Below are 16,618 nucleotides of genomic sequence, written 5' to 3' on the forward strand. Positions count from 1 at the left end.
TGAGAATTATTTTAGTAGTTTCCATATTGTAAAGTACTATGAAGTAAATAATTGTATTGATATAATATTGGCATGTTTATGCTTTTTAAATAAATACTGCTGTGAGCAGGCTTCAGATCTTGTTTTAGTTACAGTGTTTACAGGTTTCAGAAGGACTATTCGGTTTATGTGCTGTTGATATTTTTTAAGGTAATCTTTTCAGCTAAGATCTGAATAACTATTTTTAAATTATTTGTTATTATGCCATTGAAGAATGTTACTGGTGGTAGTGTATTTGTGGAACTAAAGTTTTCTCAATGTACTTTTTTTCTGTAAATATATTCTGAAATGTTCTATAAATGTCAGTAAAAACAGCGTGAAAAGTAGTAACTTTGAGTTGATCACCTTGTTCCTGTTCCTTTATAATAAGATATCCTTTTAATAAAAAAGTACTAGCTTTCTTTACATACTCATAGACTTAACTGTTTTATGTGATTTTTTGATTTATTTTTTTTTTTAAGGAAACCCTGAGCTGAAAGATAAAGAGGACCAGTTCGGAAGAACTCCACTTATGTACTGTGTATTGGCTGACAGGCTGGACTGTGCAGAGGCATTGCTGAAGGCTGGAGCTGATGTTAATAGAGCTGATCGTAGTAGAAGAACTGCTCTCCATCTTGCTGCACAGAAGGTAATTACATTACAAGTGCTCAGCCATTGTATAAACTGCTGGCATTCAACAGGTATGAGGTGAGTTGACCCTGGCTGGATGCCAGGTGCCCACCAAAACCGCTTTATCACTCCCCTCCTCAGCTGGACAGGGGAGAGAAAATTTAACCAAAGGCTCACAGGTTGAGATACCGAAAGGGAGATGACTCAACAATTACCATCACAGACTAAATGGACTCAACTTGGGGAAGAAATTAGTTTTATTACCAATCAAATCAGAGTAGGGTAATGAGAAACAAAACCAAATATTAAAAACACCTTCCTCCTGACCCCTCCTTTCTTCCTAAGCTCAACTTTATTCCCAAATGTTATGCCTCCTCCCCCTGAGCAGTACAGGGAGATGGGGAATGGGGGTTGCGGTCAGTTCATCACACATACTTTCTGCTGCCCCTTCCTCCTCAGAGGGAGTACTCCTCACACCCTTCCACTGCTCCAGTGTGAGATCCCTCCCATGGGAGACAGTTCTCCCTGAACTTCTGCAGTGTGAGTCCTTCCCATGGGCTACAGTTCTTTGTGAACTGCTCCAGCATGGGTCCCTTACATGGGGTGCAGTCCTTCAGGAACAGACTGCTCCAGCATGGGTTTCCCGTGGGGTAACAGGTCCTGCCAGCAAACCTGCTCTGGTGTGGGCTCCTCCAATCCATGGGTCCACAGCTCCTGCCAGGAGCCTGCTCCAACACAGGTTTCCTAGGGGGTCACAGCCTCCTTTGGGCATCCACCTGTTCCAGCATGGGGTCCTCCAGGGACTGCAGGTGATATCTGACCCACTGTGGACCTGCATGGGCTGCAGGGGGGCAGCCTGCCTCACCAGGGTCTTTCACCACAAGCTGCAGAGGAATCTCTGCTCTGGTGCCTGGAGCACTTCCTCCCTCTCCTTCGCTGACCTGCGTATCTGTAGTTCTCTCACATAGTCTCACTTCTCTCTTCAGCTGCAGTTGCTGTAGCATTTTTTTTTCCCCCTTCTTAAATGTGTTATCCTAGAGGTGCTACACTGTTGCTGATGGGCTCAGCCTTGGCCGGTGGTGGGTCCATCTTGGAGCTGGTTGGCATTGGCCCTGTCGGACACAGAGGAAGCTTCAAGCACCTTCTCACAGAAGGCACCCCTCTAGCTCCCCCACTACCAAAACTTTGCCACACAAACCCAATACGAGGTATAAAGGAGATTTTCTTGTATTGATTGAGCATGTTGTATCTTTAGAGGCTTTCATTATTTTAGAGGCAAACAATGCTGTGAGTCTTTTAAAAACTTGGCCCATCCCAAGGTAAATCTTTGGAGGGTTATTTTTTTGTAAGTGTTTTTGCTGAGTGTGTTTGTATATGCCTGCAGAGACAGTGTAATCCATTGCTGTTTTAAGAACTTGTACTTTCTAGGAAAAATAGTCTTTGTCTGTTTTGGTATGGTCAGTTGTAAGACTAAATTCTGTACGCTCTGATACTTTTTAGGATGTTACTGTTAATTTCAGTGGATATAAAGCCATACACTGTTAATTATTAATGCTGTGTCTGGGAATTTCAAGCATATGGAATACCAAATAATTTCAAAGGACCAGAAGGGAAATGCATTACTGTCTGTTTTTCTTTCTACAATTTCAGTCTTTTATATTGTCTAGTTACATTGTCCAACTGAAGATGTGATAAAGGAGGTATTCTGCAATAAAATAAAAGGTAATTTAAAGTATAACTTCAGAGCAGCAATAACTTCTGAGTATGTTTAGGGCTGGGGGAAGTGTCCATAGTTAGAGGAGAATAAGTACACTGCTGACAGGAGGAGGGAAAAAAGAGGGGTTGGTGTTGTGGTTTAACCCCAGCTGGCTGCCAAGCACCACACAGCCAGTTGCTCACTCCCCCTCACTCAGAGGGATGGCGAAGAGAATCAGAAAGGAATGTAAAAGTCAAGGGTTGAGATAAGAACAATTTAATAATTTAAACAGAATAAAGAGGTAAGAACAATAATAACAATAAAAATATTAACAATAATAACAAAGTGGAAAGGTGGGGGAAAAGCGTAAAGCAAAAGCTGCGCAAGCAAGCAAAGCAAAACAAGGAATTCATTCACTACTGTCCATCGTCAGGCAGGTGTTTGGCCATCCCCAGGAGAGCAGGGCTCCACCACGCGTAACGGTTACTGGGGAAGACAAATGCCATAATGCTGGATGTCCCCCCCCTTCCTTCTTCTTCCCCCAGTTTATATACTCAGCATGATGTCATATGGTATGGAATATCCCTTTGGCTGGTTTGGGTCACCTGCCCTGACTGTGTCCCCTCCCAGTTTTCTGTGCCACTCCAGCCCCCTCACTGGCAAGGCCCAAGGAACTGAAAATTTCTTGATTTAGTGTAAACATGACCCAGTAACAACCAAAACCATTAGCGTGCTATCAACATTGTTTTCAAATCATAGCCAAAACACAGCACTGTACTAACTACTAAGAAGAAAGTTAACTCTATTCCATCTGAAACCAGGACAGTTGGCTAGCTTACCATGATGTTTGTGAAAAAGACTCCACAGAGAAGATTAAAAACTCAACCTGCGAAGAATAGCTTTTTATTTAGTATTTTACTTTTTATAGTATGCTTAAAACTGTAACTGCTCAAAAGGTAAAGTTGTTTTGGCTATGTAAGCTGTGTCTTTTGGTACCAGTTAGAATGTCTGCCATGATTTTTGTAGCAAACCATTTCTGTTTATAGAATCTTTTCACCTATTCATAATCATTCACATTGTTCAGATGTTTTATATACTTTTTAATATACTCTGCACGTTTTTTTTGTTTTATTTTGGTTAGGTTTACATAACGGTAACTATAGTATGGTCACAGTATTTAGTAAGGAGCAATTAAATAGAGATTAAATAGAAAACCAATTGGGAAGATGATAATAAGGTGACATTCTTCAGTTAGACTTGCTGGAAGTCCATAGGGACTAGGTGGTCTGTGTTACTGCATCCCTTACTGCAAATTAAGTGTTCATTTAATATTTTAAATTTACAAATTCTATAGGTAGAAATGTTAACTATTAAAAAATAGTGTGAATGCATTCATGAAATGTGTATAGTAATGCATTACATTACTTGACTACCCTCGTAATTAGTTACAGTAGGTTACAGTTGAGTTTGGTTACATAACACAACACCCTGATGAAATATTTTAGTCGTCATCATAACCTTGCCTCCAGTGTACAGGGGTTAACTTCATATTTCTAAGTGACCAGCTTGCTGTGAATGTTAATCTTTTGAAGGTAGGTATTTCATAAACGTAACAATGTCAGAGACTTATAAAAATTGCTGTTAAGATACTGTACTTGCCTGGTGTTCATACAGGCTTTAGATTTTATGACCTGATAGGCACATGAACATTTTAATCATATTAAAAAATTAATTTGAAACACTAAATTTCCCCCAGGTTTTTAAAATACATTTTAGCATATTAAAACAATCTAAATTCTTGTTTAAATCTTTATCTGTATGCTTATATTGTGGCGATTTGTATTGTAGCTATTTAAGATGAGATATTTTGTCTTGACATAATATCCATTAACTGCATGTGCTTTCAACTTCCTTTATGTCTTGCTGCAATCGTAAAGGGCAGTTTGTACCATGTGACATGCAAAACATCTGATGTGATAGAGAATCTCACAATAATTCCTTAATCCTTCATCTTTTCCTGATGGCACCTCTAACTCCTTTTTAAGTAGTTTGTTACTTGCAGTTGTGTAGTTGACCTCCTCCCAGGTATTCTGGTGCACTTAGATGTTTTTGCTTGTTGTCCCAAACATGTCCTGGAAGCCATGTTTCAGAACTGTGAGTTGTCAAAATAGTTCTATTTGGCTTTGGATATCAATAAGCATTATCAAAATTTCTGCCTTTGATATAGTCTCCACAGAAAATATTTCTGATGGAACAGCTAGGCAGACTGACCTGTGCTGTTCCGTGTTCTTTCAGTTCCAAGGATTTCAACGTAGGTAAAAAGTGAAGGTGGTCTGATGATTTTGGTAACCCTGTCTAATGCAGTTTTAATATCTAGGTCATCTTGACCCGTTAATGAGAAAACTGAGGTCTCTGAACTCAAAATTGCTGTATTGTCCTTGTTTTGCTGTGCTGTGTCCAAATGGTTTTTGTCACTGGAGCATGTCTATAAAGCAATAGTTACCTGGAAAGATGTGCCAGGTTCTCAACAAAGGGTTCTTGTAATCTCTCTCTCTCAGACTTCATTAATGACATTCTGGACCATTTGCAGGAAGTAAGAGTTAGGATATTCCCTGACTTACCGGTGCAGCTAGCCACCTTTCTGTGATAGCAGGCTAAGTGTACATGTTCTCACGCCTTTCTTTGCAGAAAGTTCCTGAAGTTAATAAGGTAGGGTCAGAAATATCAGCTGTTAGTACTACTTGAAATAGGAATGCTTTTTGAAAACAACTTTGCTTATACATTGATATGATAACCTTTGATGAGTAGTTGCTTAATGATAACAATTATATTCTTAATGGTAAGTCTTTCATGTGGTGATAAACATCCTTCGTGTTACAAGCTTTACACATCTGTTAGTGTAAAAAAGATTCTCAGTGTGAATAAGGAGTCGGAAAGTTAAACTCTTTGCTTAAATGTAACAAATACATCTTTTCTCTTGATGGAGAATAGGCAAAACGCACTACAATGCAATGTGAGGTGATGGTTGAGAATCTCATGTAACTGCAGAAATTTACAATGTGGACATCTACATTGTGTTAGTCATCTAGATCACTTTCAAAGTTAATGCAGTTTAGGGTGCAGTTCGTTCACCCAATAGTATAAATGAGTACCTTAGGACACACTGACGAGCTCAGTCATCCTTTTAGGCATCTGACTGATGTAGATCTTGATGTTGTCAATGTCTACATTGTGACAAATGAATCTAACTCAAGGTATACATTGTTTAGCAAGTCATCTTTTTCCAGTTTTCATTCACATGATCTTTTGTAGTATCTGTCTTTTCTTCATCAGCCTTATGATGGAGGTGATTCGGTCTTTGTAGACAGAAGGCCACGTAAATGAGGTTACTTTGTTTTTCTTGTTGGGTTTTCTTCTGTTCTGTTACAAAGTTAGAACGTTTTTGTCTCTCTCAGACAGTCTCCCAAGCAATTTGAAAGGGTGCACACCCTTACAGAAAAAAAACCCCAAACCAACCCAAACAACAAAAACCAAAAACCCCACCCAACAACAAAAAAGAGAGGTCAAGTCGTTAATTGCAAAAAAATTAAATTTAAAAAGCATTCAAACAAAAAAAGACCCCCAAACCCACCAGAAGATGATACACATTATTGCAGGAGTGCACCTGTGAAGATTGCTGTAGGAATTTCAGAGAATAGTTGTTCCTTCATGAACACAGATAGAACTTACTGGGAGCTGAAACAGTGACTGATTGCAACAGAAGTAAAATCATGAACATGATTTTCCAGTGATTTCACACTGAGGAATTTTATTATTATGTGGGTACAAATCGTTTAAGCTGGTAGAATTTATATTGTTGTGAAATAAACATGCTGTGGAGATGGATGTGAGTACTGGGATCGCAGTTTAACTACAGACATTCTTTTTCACTTGTAAGCATTCTGGTAGCAATTTGCTTCTAGTCTTAAATTGGAACTTGCTTAAACACCTGCATGTGATACTTCTGAATGGAAATGTTTCTACATATCCAAAATATTGGTATATGATTTTTTTCATTTATCTTTCATTGAGTAATTCTAGTTTAATGTATGAAAAAATCAGGCCTGCTTCTTTCAGAATTTCTCATAGAGAATGCTCACTTACTAGCGATCTGTTTACTCTGGGGAAGTAACAGTCTCTATGAATACCCCAAGCACAGCCTTTTGTGTGAACAAGGATAGAAGAAAAAATTCAATAGTTTTGTTGTTGGATGCTAATAATATGCACTTAAAATAATCTTACCAGGATGCTTAACTGTCAAGAGGATATTAATTTTGGCTTCAGGAAGATTAATACCACCCCAGTGGGAAAATGTGGCTTTCATTATCTAGAAGCATTAAATATTCTGTAGCTTATATTAATTCTTTGCTGACACAGTTATTGATAAGTAACAGTACACTAGGATGCAGTTAGGAATTCTGTGTGAAGTATAAGGGTGTATTTTAATGATCTTTACTTGTATTTTTTTCTTAAACTAGAAATAAGTGTTATTCCTGTATACTCACTCACCAGTAACCATAGAGGTAAAGAAGGAAGTAAGAAAAGACAGCCTGTGGCAAGCATAAGACATTGCAGAAAACTGGAAACAGAAAGTAGACTTGAATTCAGTTACTTTATGAAAACTTACTCCCAAGTCTTATGTAATGACTACAGTCAAGGTAGTCCAAGAGCCCCCAAACCAGCATGTTCTTTCCTCTTTCTTGTCCATGTAAAAGATGTTTGTATTAAAAGCTCCTGAATGAGGATTGCCTGGGAACAAGCTTATAGATTTTTCTCTCACTACCTTTTTCAAAATATATTTTGTGGAGCTGTAGTGTTTCAAATCATTCATAAGGCATTATTTGAACTGCATAAAAGAGTACATGTGCTTCTAACTTTTATTTTCCAATCTATGTCATGAAAATAAATAATCACGGTGCCTTTCAGAGGTGATGGTGGTCAGTTCATGTTCTTTTTTTCCCTGAGCTGGCAACCTTGTGTGAGGTTCCCCCTGAAGTGAGCGCTCATGAGTAATACTAATTCTGTGCATATAGGTTCATGGAGTGTGAATGAGCTTTACATTCATTCTGGCATACTTTCATGTGAACATACAATTTGACTAAATGCAAAAAATCTGAACAAACCAAGGTGTGAAACAGGAATGTTGGCCAGCCGGCCAGAAGAGGTGGCGTTTTTTACATGCATGACTATGGTTTCCTCTGTGTTTAATTAAGCCATGGACAATAACCATGATACAAATATTTTCTTTCCAGAACAAAGGGTTCTTTCTAGTGCATGCAGCAGCCTGAAGATGCTCAAGGGCAGAAGGTACAGATCCTTCTATGTGATTTGTATGTGTTGTATTACAGATATACTAGCTGCCCCAGGGTTGGGCCTGCCCATGGCCTGCCCATGGCTTTCCCCTGAGCCCTTTTCACAACCGCAAAACTGTTCACTGGTGAGTCAATAGAAAATGAACTCCACAAAATAACGATTTATTTTCTGCCTGCTTAGCACAAGTCCTCATGCTCCCAAATGCTTTTCACTATTGGTTGTGCTGATACTACCATTGATCTGTGCTGAAAGCCCTATTGAAATGGTTAAAAATAACTGCAGGAAAAGCTTAGGAAGAAAAACTTCACATTGTTACAGAGATCTAAATTACGATATAGTCCCTCAGAAAGTTGTGCTGTCTCCTCTGAGGAAGAATAATAAAGCAGACAAAGACTTTGCCAGGCTGGAACTTCCTAAATGAACTCTGACATCATGAAAACTATTCTTAAAACATTAGGTAAGATTTTGTATCATTCCGTTTGAGTTGAGGGAGGACAAGGGAACCCTTTTGAAGTTTTTTAGTGTGCAATAAATAGCAGCTTTGGCTTTCTTTCACAATCTTATATATCTCTAGTTCTGCTTCAGGCGTTCTTTAGATTTCATTAGTACTTCCATTTGCCTTTGCATTAACCTGTCTCAATTTAGTGCTCAGTAAGCAAAATATTGAAGTATGAAAAGGTGATCTTGAAATCAAAGTATTGATCTCCTCTTATGAAAAGCTGCATTCCAGCTCCAGAGCATCTTAAATTTCACTTTCTCACTTGAAACATGCGGGGTGGCTTAGAATATAATCATGCACACAAAATATTATAAGATGGAAGCATCTTGTGGACACCAGCGTTAGGTAAGCTCTTTTGCATGTAGCTAGAGAGAGAAATGACTGTTCTGAAAAGGTTCTGGGAAATCAAGCACTAGATCTTATGAGGATGGTCAGAACACTGTCTTGTGTATTATTCAGCTTAAAAAATTCTGTATCTTGATTCATTAGTGCATCATAGATGTGAAGGAGAGGGAAGGCTTTCCAAGTCAGTTATAGTAAAAATTACAGAGCAGCATCATTGAAACAGAAAGCTTGATAACAGTTTTGTTGGTACAGAGAGCTTATTTGGGCGCTACTTTCCAAGACCGATATGTTATTCTCATATTTTCAGGCAATACATTTTCAGCTTGCACACTTTGTCATGCCTCGTAACAATGCAAGAACATGCACGTTGCTGGTTTCTCCTGAAGTGTTAAATCACTAGTCATTTGATATCCAGCAATCATCTGTCTCTACTTCAGACTGTGGTTAAAATCCAGCCAGTCCTTTTGTCTGTAGAAGAGAAACTGGAAACACTGTTCTAGAAGCCAGGGTTCAGTTTCACAGCAGATACTAAGGTATCTGAATCTGATTTCTCACTGGTTTTATGTTAGAATGAAATCACATTTTAAGATGAGGTTATACAAAAATTTACATGCCAAAGTAGTTATTTTGACTTCAAGATTAGAATTTCAGAGTAGCTAAAGATTGGACTGTTTCTATACAGACTGCACTGATAAATGTGGTATGAATGTCTGTAGGCTACGGCACATATAAAATTTACTTTTAAATTATTTTAGTAACTGTTGGTTACTACACTTACTCTAATAAAACATGTTTGAAAACACTGCTTGCAATTTGTGGCTACCTCCCTGAATATACCTACTTCCCAGCAGTCATTTTGAGCATCAAAGGAATTATGGCATGGCTAAACAAAAAGCATAGTGTCTGTTATTGTCTTTGGATAGGATTGGATCGTGCAAAAGAAAGCAAGCTAGCTGAGGTGCTAAAATGCTTTATGCTATAAATATCTGACAGGTTTGTTCTGCAGTCTGCTGTAGACAGAATGCTTCTATCTACTTCCACTCGTAATAGCAAAATACTGGTTTTCCCCATTTAGAATTGTAGAAGCAAAAGCTGAAGGTGAATGGGAGAGGCTTAAAGAGAGAGTTTGCAGCAGGAGCACCTGTGGAGTATTTAGACAAATACTGTGTAGCAGAGTGTGTTTGTGTGGAAAGGGATGGACTAAGTGTAGCGCCTTGTGTAGTGTCTTCTCTTTTACATGCAAATGAAGTGGTGAACTCCAGTTGTCAGGGGCAGTTGATGACTGGCAGCTATCATTGTAGCATCCATATTCTGAAGCATTTTGTTTTAATTGTGAGGTTTGCAAACCCAATTTGAAAGTAGAACAAAGAATAAATCTAAGGTTTTTGTGAAGATGAATGGATTAACTCTTGCTATAGGTAAAGGATGTTCAGATATGATTCTGAGAGGTGCATCACCTGGAACATAACTTGAAAAATGTAGTGGTGTATAATTTCTGATTCCAACCTGTAATAGTGGAAAATATTCACGCTTCTCAAGAATAGGGATCATAAACCAAATAAAAGTATGTCTTGCAGAAGAAAACTCGGGAATTATAACAGGGGAGACAACTCATCGGGTTAATAAGTCTAATGTGATTAGACATTAAGAACGGTAGTTTTTCTTCACTACTTGGCACAAGCTAGTCCTCTAGTATAACATTATATTTTTTTTAGCAGTTAAAGATTTAGGGGAAAAAACAAAAGAAGAAGAAAAGCTCTTAGAATAATAAAAGGGAGGAAAAGCCCAAATGAGAATACTTTTAATGAACTGGGTAAAACCAAATTGGGGGAATGATACATATTCCGTTCCTCTGTAAACAAGTTATGTGTTAAAAAGAATAAGAATCTGCTAAATAAAACCAAAACCTAGTAGTGACTGTCATCTAGGACAAGTAGGAGGTTTATAATATAAACAATAATGGAGTTTTTGATGTTGAAAAACCTGATCACCTCCTGAGAACACTCTGGACTCACAGTCACAGTATAGGGACAAATGTCTTTGTGCAAATAAATATTTAGAATGAATGTGCTCTGTTCTCCCGGGTGTGGAGGGTTGGGTGGGATGAGCCCCCAAGGTGTGTCTCCTTCAGCACAGGTGCTTCTGTGGGGGTCTGGTGCTGGAATTCTGAACTAATTCTGAGCTAACCCATTGAAAATGGGCTTTTAATCAATCTAAATAAAAATTTATCTACTAAATGGTACATTACATTATTTGAAAGTTAAAATATTTTTCTTCTCTTTGCAGTGATTTATTATATTTGGAGTACATTTTAGAGTAGTATAATAATAATAATTTAAACTTATCCCTAGAAATATTATATACATTTCAGCTTTTCAGGTTTTTTACTTGTTTCCTTGAGTTCTGTGAGACCAAGCTTACTTCAGTGTCCTGTAGGTTCAGTTTTTCTTCAGACAGTAGTAATCTAAGCTATCTGTTTGCCAAATTGTTCATTTAAATATCTCTATTTTGTGATAATACTGTACTGAAATGACCATCTTTTTAAAGTATTTAATCAGCTGTGTCTGATTGAAACATTAGTACATGTGTTCAACCCTAAGAGTATTTTGTAAACCTAAGAAGTTAAAACACTCCTAGGACAAATACTATGCAATTTGATTATTTTTTTTCTGAGTAAATCGTTTTACAGTGTGTAGATTTTTGTAAAGAGTAGTATTGCACTTGCATGTAGTTTCCTGTATCTGTATGACCTAGATGTTACACAAAAACATTTTCCTCAATTAAACTGTAGATTTTTCCAAAATAGAATAGTAGATATTCATCTTATGTCTTCCTTGACTAAAGAAGCTTTTATTTTATTTAAGTATTAATGTAATTTGATTTAATGTCATTTTATTGTTAGTAAGTAATTTCAGAAGCATAGGAATCCTTTGCTGGAAAATACGTATTTTTAATATAGTTGAGAAATCAACAAATTAATTATGGCACGGGAGTTCTAATTTCTTTTTAACTGCTTCAAGAACTTGTGTATTTTTACTCACATTATTTTTGTGTTTGCATGATCTTAACAGAGTTCCTGTGGTTTTGGTGCCTAATTTTAGGGGGTTTTAAAATTTTCTTTTCCTGTTGCTTGTTGTATTAAACAGCCTTAGTTTAAGGACTGTGCCTCTGATTTTGTTGTTAATGATTTTGCACAGTACTGCTATAAAAATAATCAATGTTGTTGCTGCTTTTCAGTTTGCCTTGGAGTGATGTGATTTGTGAAGTCCTGTGTTATTAGATATTGCATATTGTCCTAGAAATGGACTTTTTTTTTCCTTGAGAAACAATTGAAGAAAACTTATAAATTCAAATGATGTAGTTCTGGTTTATATCAGCCCACTAAAAAGAAAGGAAAACTGTGTAGATATTAAATGGAATAATAACCGTAACATCTCTCTGTCACGTAGCTTAGTATTGGGATTCCTTTATTAATGATGCAAATCCTTGCCTGGTAGGAACGCTTCCCAGCTCAAGTTTGGTTTTCTGGGGTTAATTTTCCTGGAATTTCTGTCTGGGCTTGAGAAGAGCTCTGTACAAAGGGAGTCAGTACAGCCTAGTGGAGAGCAGAGTCATGAGCATTTGCATCTCTGGAATGTTTTTATTGACAAACGGTAGTCTGCTATTGACATTTGTGTCCCTTGATGATACTTCTATCCTAGCTTATCTTTGCTGGTCAAATGCCTTAATTGTTCTGGCCTTTAATTCAGTCAAAGTTGGAGCAGGAGTGGAAGAGAAAAGAGAAGGAACAGGTCTAACAGAGCATCAAGCTTGAGCTGTGAAGCTGCTGGCAACGATCAACCTGTCATAATGTTATGATTTGTTCATTTTTATACCATTTATTAGCCTTTACTTGTTGTGCCATTTGGCCTCCAGGGCAGATAAAGTGCTGTCTAATTTGGTAGGTTTGCTTCTGTCAGAGTGGCCTCGACAGAGAAGGTGTTAGCTGTAGTGACAAATAATCAATAGCTGTCATTGTCATGAGGAACGTGAGTAGCTGGGCCTTTCATCTGGAGGATTAGAGGTCTAATTGGATTGAGAATAGGGAGGGTGGGCTGTTGGGTAACCCTGTCAGCTATGTTAAGCTGTCAAATGTCAGCCTTCCTGAAAGGAAGAAGGGATGGTTAGCTTTCAGAAACAAGGAAGGAGACACATGAAAGCTTTTTAAAAAGTAATAGATAGAAAAGTAGAATAGGCTAACGTAGACTTTAACCCCTTCTTGTTTAATTATAGATCTCTCCATTTAATGAGGGTGCGTTGTGTGCGCTCTCTATCTCACACTCACTCTCTCCCTCTCTCTCTCTCACACACACACACACACACAGACACACAGAATTTGTGTGAAACAGATTTGGCAGCATGGTGCCACATCAGACTGGTTCTGTGTTTTGAGAAAAAGCCATTTAACTACTCGGATGGAGAATGTAACTGCAAAAGATTGCAATTTAAGAGAGAAAAATAGCTACAAATGGAGGGAATCACTTAGCAGAAGCTATAAAGAAATGGAAGATTTTATTTTAAATATTTTGTTGTAAAGATTTGGCAGTCCGATAGTACCAATATGTTTTTGAGATACAAGCAGTTGTTTCAGTGTTGCTGTAAGTAGATAAAGTACTATGATCCAACCCTGCATTAGACTGTAAAATTGTCAGCTGTGTTTTGTCTGTATTTTCATGCTGTTGCTTTTGATCCCTTGCTCTCTGCCTGTTTCTTGGAGAAAGATTTGTGTGGTTATAGGAAGATAAATCCAATGAAAGAGCCATTATGATAGTAGAACAAATAATTTCTTCAGATTAATGTCTCAGAAGGTTTACAGTACTAATATTTACCTTACCAGAATAAATAATGGGACTGGATTTTAAAGGAGGATTTGTTTGTTTATAAAATCACTAAAATAGTGGTTTCTTTATTTGTCATCTGATTTTGTCACACTTTTCAAAGCAAGTCTTAGCTGTAACTGTACTGGTATTTCCTTTCTCTAAGTAACACATTTTCCCAGAGATCTGTAGAACTTAGCCAAAGTTACCAATATAACTGGCTACCTTTTACAAGAAGCTAACATCCTTAACTGCTGATGACCTTGAAATAGCAAAGATTTTAGAAAGGGGGGGAAAAAGCCCTTTATTTTTTATTGACTAAATAAAATTTTTAAAAAAGACAATTTTATATTTTTCTTTATTTTGAGGCCTGTACATTTTTTTTTAAATCTCATAGATTTCTGTTTTCTGGGTTTGATTGTTTATTCTAAACTAGTGGTTTTACTATTGGTGTTTCAGTTTGGATTGATTCCCCAGCTGCTCCCCTCTCTTCTGCACCACTTATTGATGGCCATTTGGACTCATGACATCATATTTACTGGTGGTCTGCTGTAAATACTGGCAAACCCACCCTTAATCTTAGGTTTATCTTTGCAGGTTAGTACAATGGTGTAAGTATTTCAGAAGCAGAAATCTTGAATAGATTGTCTGTTATCATAATATTTCAATGGCTTAAGTGGCTTTTTTCCCCTTTGAGATTGCATGTCATGCTCTTAGACTCACCTTTGTGTGAGAGTCTGGATTCATGGCTCTTAACATTGCAAAAGCAAAAATTATTCATCTGACAGGTATTGTACCTCTATCATTTCTCTTCTCACAGTCCACTTCTCCTGCCTCATCTTCCTCTTGTTTTGTTTCATTGCTTCCCCAACTCTGACTTTATGATCCTGATACTTATTTTTGAGTCTGTATAATCTGATTTATTTGGAGAAATATTATGCTACAGTGGCCAGGTTGGCTTCAATATCCATAATATCCATGAAGCTGATGCAGGGTTTCTACACTGTGTTGTAGTCTGAACTGTACAAGCACTGTGGTAAAATCAGCTTTTTCCTGGCAATAAAATAAGCCCAGGCCCATTTATTACTAGAAGATTTTTAAATTATGTTTTTAGCTTACTGAAAATCTTTCCATTCTTCTGAAAGTTTTTTTCAAGTTTCTGCTTTATTTTTATTCATTGTGATGTGTACATCTTAATTTATAGAGGTAGTATCTTAATTTCTAGATCAGTATTTTAATTTCTAGAGCTTTACTAGCACTTTGCTACTAAAATCCTTGCCCTATTTTTTTTCCAGATAATTTTCATGATATGGCAATGATCTGTGGTTTCCCCATTTTCTCCCCTTCTTATTCTAGCTAGAACATCACTGTTGGTGATGCTTTCTTTCTCTTTTCTTCCAGCAATGTCACAGCTATTTTCATTAACCTCATTGACTGATTTTCACTGTACAGACTGTTACCTCTCATTTCCAAGCACCATGTAATTTCACTTCTCTGCATCTCTGTTCTGCTTCTTACTCTGTTACTCTCCTCATTTCAGCTTTGTCTTCTGCTATGCTCCCTGTGCTTGAAATGAGCTTTCATGATCCAAACTGCCAAAGAGGATATTGTCAGGCCAAAAAAATATATTGTATATATATACATATATAATATATATATTAGTGCCTCTGTTGATCTTAAGCATTTGAAATGTCATTAAGAATAATAAGGAAATAAATGTCTCCAACTTCAGCGATTCTCTAGAAGATTTTGAAAATATGAATCAAGTGCAAGACATGGTAGCAGAACATAGAGAAGCTCTACTTATGTTTTGGTTTTCAGTGAAGAGAACTAATTCTGCATAGTATAGGAAATGGGACCTTAAATATCTGTGCAGTCATCTGGAGAATCGCTTTATTTTCATCTATCAAATTCATGGTTGTACTTTTGTGAGTAAAATTTGGGAGAGCTTCTGGGCTGATAACTTACCCATTGTTACTTTTTCTGATCTTTTCTAAGTCTTCTTCCACAGCAATAATTTTTCAGGTTGCTATCAATTAATAAAATAGCTCGTGTTAGTTTATGAAGAATTTTAGTTATCAAGAATGAGAAGGTAAAGGGATCCTGTCATAAAAAAATCATCTTAAGTGAGGACTGAAGGCTAAAAAAAAAACATGGGTGCATAACTTCAATGCAGAGGTTTTGTTGGGAAGACGGACTGGAACTGGACAGGATGTGGACATACTTCAAGACAGTTAGGCAAAATTTTGCCCAGCAAAAGCAAGTACTTTGTGCAGGCATGAGCAGTGCTTTTTTTTACAGAATGTTATTCCATGTTGCTTGATATTTGGATGTTTTGAGTTAACTTAATTATCCTGTTTTTCAATGGCTAGCTCTCTTGTACATACTGTTACCAAAAACTTGTCTCCTCTCTCATTTTTTGCTTCATTCAGAGGATAGGTGAGAATTTCTCTAGTGTTTGAACTTGAAAATAATGGTTATATCTTAAAAACGCAATTCTCTTTAAACATGGTACTTACTATATTTGGAGTGTTATGGTTCAGATCTGAATAATTTCATTTTGTTTCACTACTGCTGTTCCTTTAGTGTGTTCAGCTTTGTGGCATCCCTCAGTGCACAAGAGGCTTGCCCAGCTCTTCTCCCAGGACATTGCTGTCTGCTGCCAAGTCTGTAACTTAAAAATACCTTTACAGGCAAAGACATCTCCCTGTTTGAGTGTCCTTTCTAAAACATCATTCTTGCATTAATTGCCCCTCTGCAGCTGACCTCACAACTGATCTTTAATGGTTACAAGTAGAAATATTGTTGTTGGGACTGAGAAGCTGCTTACTTGTTTGTGTCCAGATTTGGCACTGACAAATTAAAACAGGGCTACCCCTAGTATTAGCTCATGAGTTTGGTTTAGTTCTGTTTTTTGAGCTGTTCCATTTCTGTTTGAATGACGTTATTTTTTTCTGGGTTTTCTGTACTAAAAAGTGAAGGTATTTGGTTTTGCTGATTATAAATGTTATTCTAATTTTAAGCAAGTTAGTTTTGTGTTAAATGTTTCCACATACACTTCAATAAATGTAGTACCAGCAATAGATCATTCTGAAACAGGACACCTTTCTGCTGAATTCTCCAGGAATCTTCTATCAGGTGTCTGACATGTCCTTAATCTGATGCTCAGGCTTGTCATTTGAATCAATAGTATACTAGATAGGATGTCTTCAGCATGCAAGG

General features: G+C 37.2%; 1 protein-coding gene across 9 annotated transcripts in view; it reads left to right on the forward strand.

The window, feature by feature from the left end:
* Nucleotides 1-16,618, forward strand: part of INVS (inversin) — a 99,075-nt gene that overhangs the window by 14,223 nt on the left and 68,234 nt on the right. For 7 of the 9 annotated variants that reach the window (XM_080378567.1, XM_080378568.1, XM_080378569.1 and 4 more), the window contains exon 3: nucleotides 501-667. In XM_080378567.1, the coding sequence (XP_080234693.1) occupies nucleotides 501-667 (167 nt within the window). Of the gene's footprint in view, nucleotides 1-500; nucleotides 668-13,855; nucleotides 13,994-16,618 lie in introns of those variants that run through there. The other 2 variants (XM_080378562.1, XM_080378563.1) reach the window with 2 other exon arrangements.

The sequence above is a fragment of the Falco punctatus genome (assembly GCF_963210335.1).
Source record: "Falco punctatus genome assembly, chromosome: 3".
Lineage (NCBI taxonomy): Eukaryota > Metazoa > Chordata > Aves > Falconiformes > Falconidae > Falco > Falco punctatus.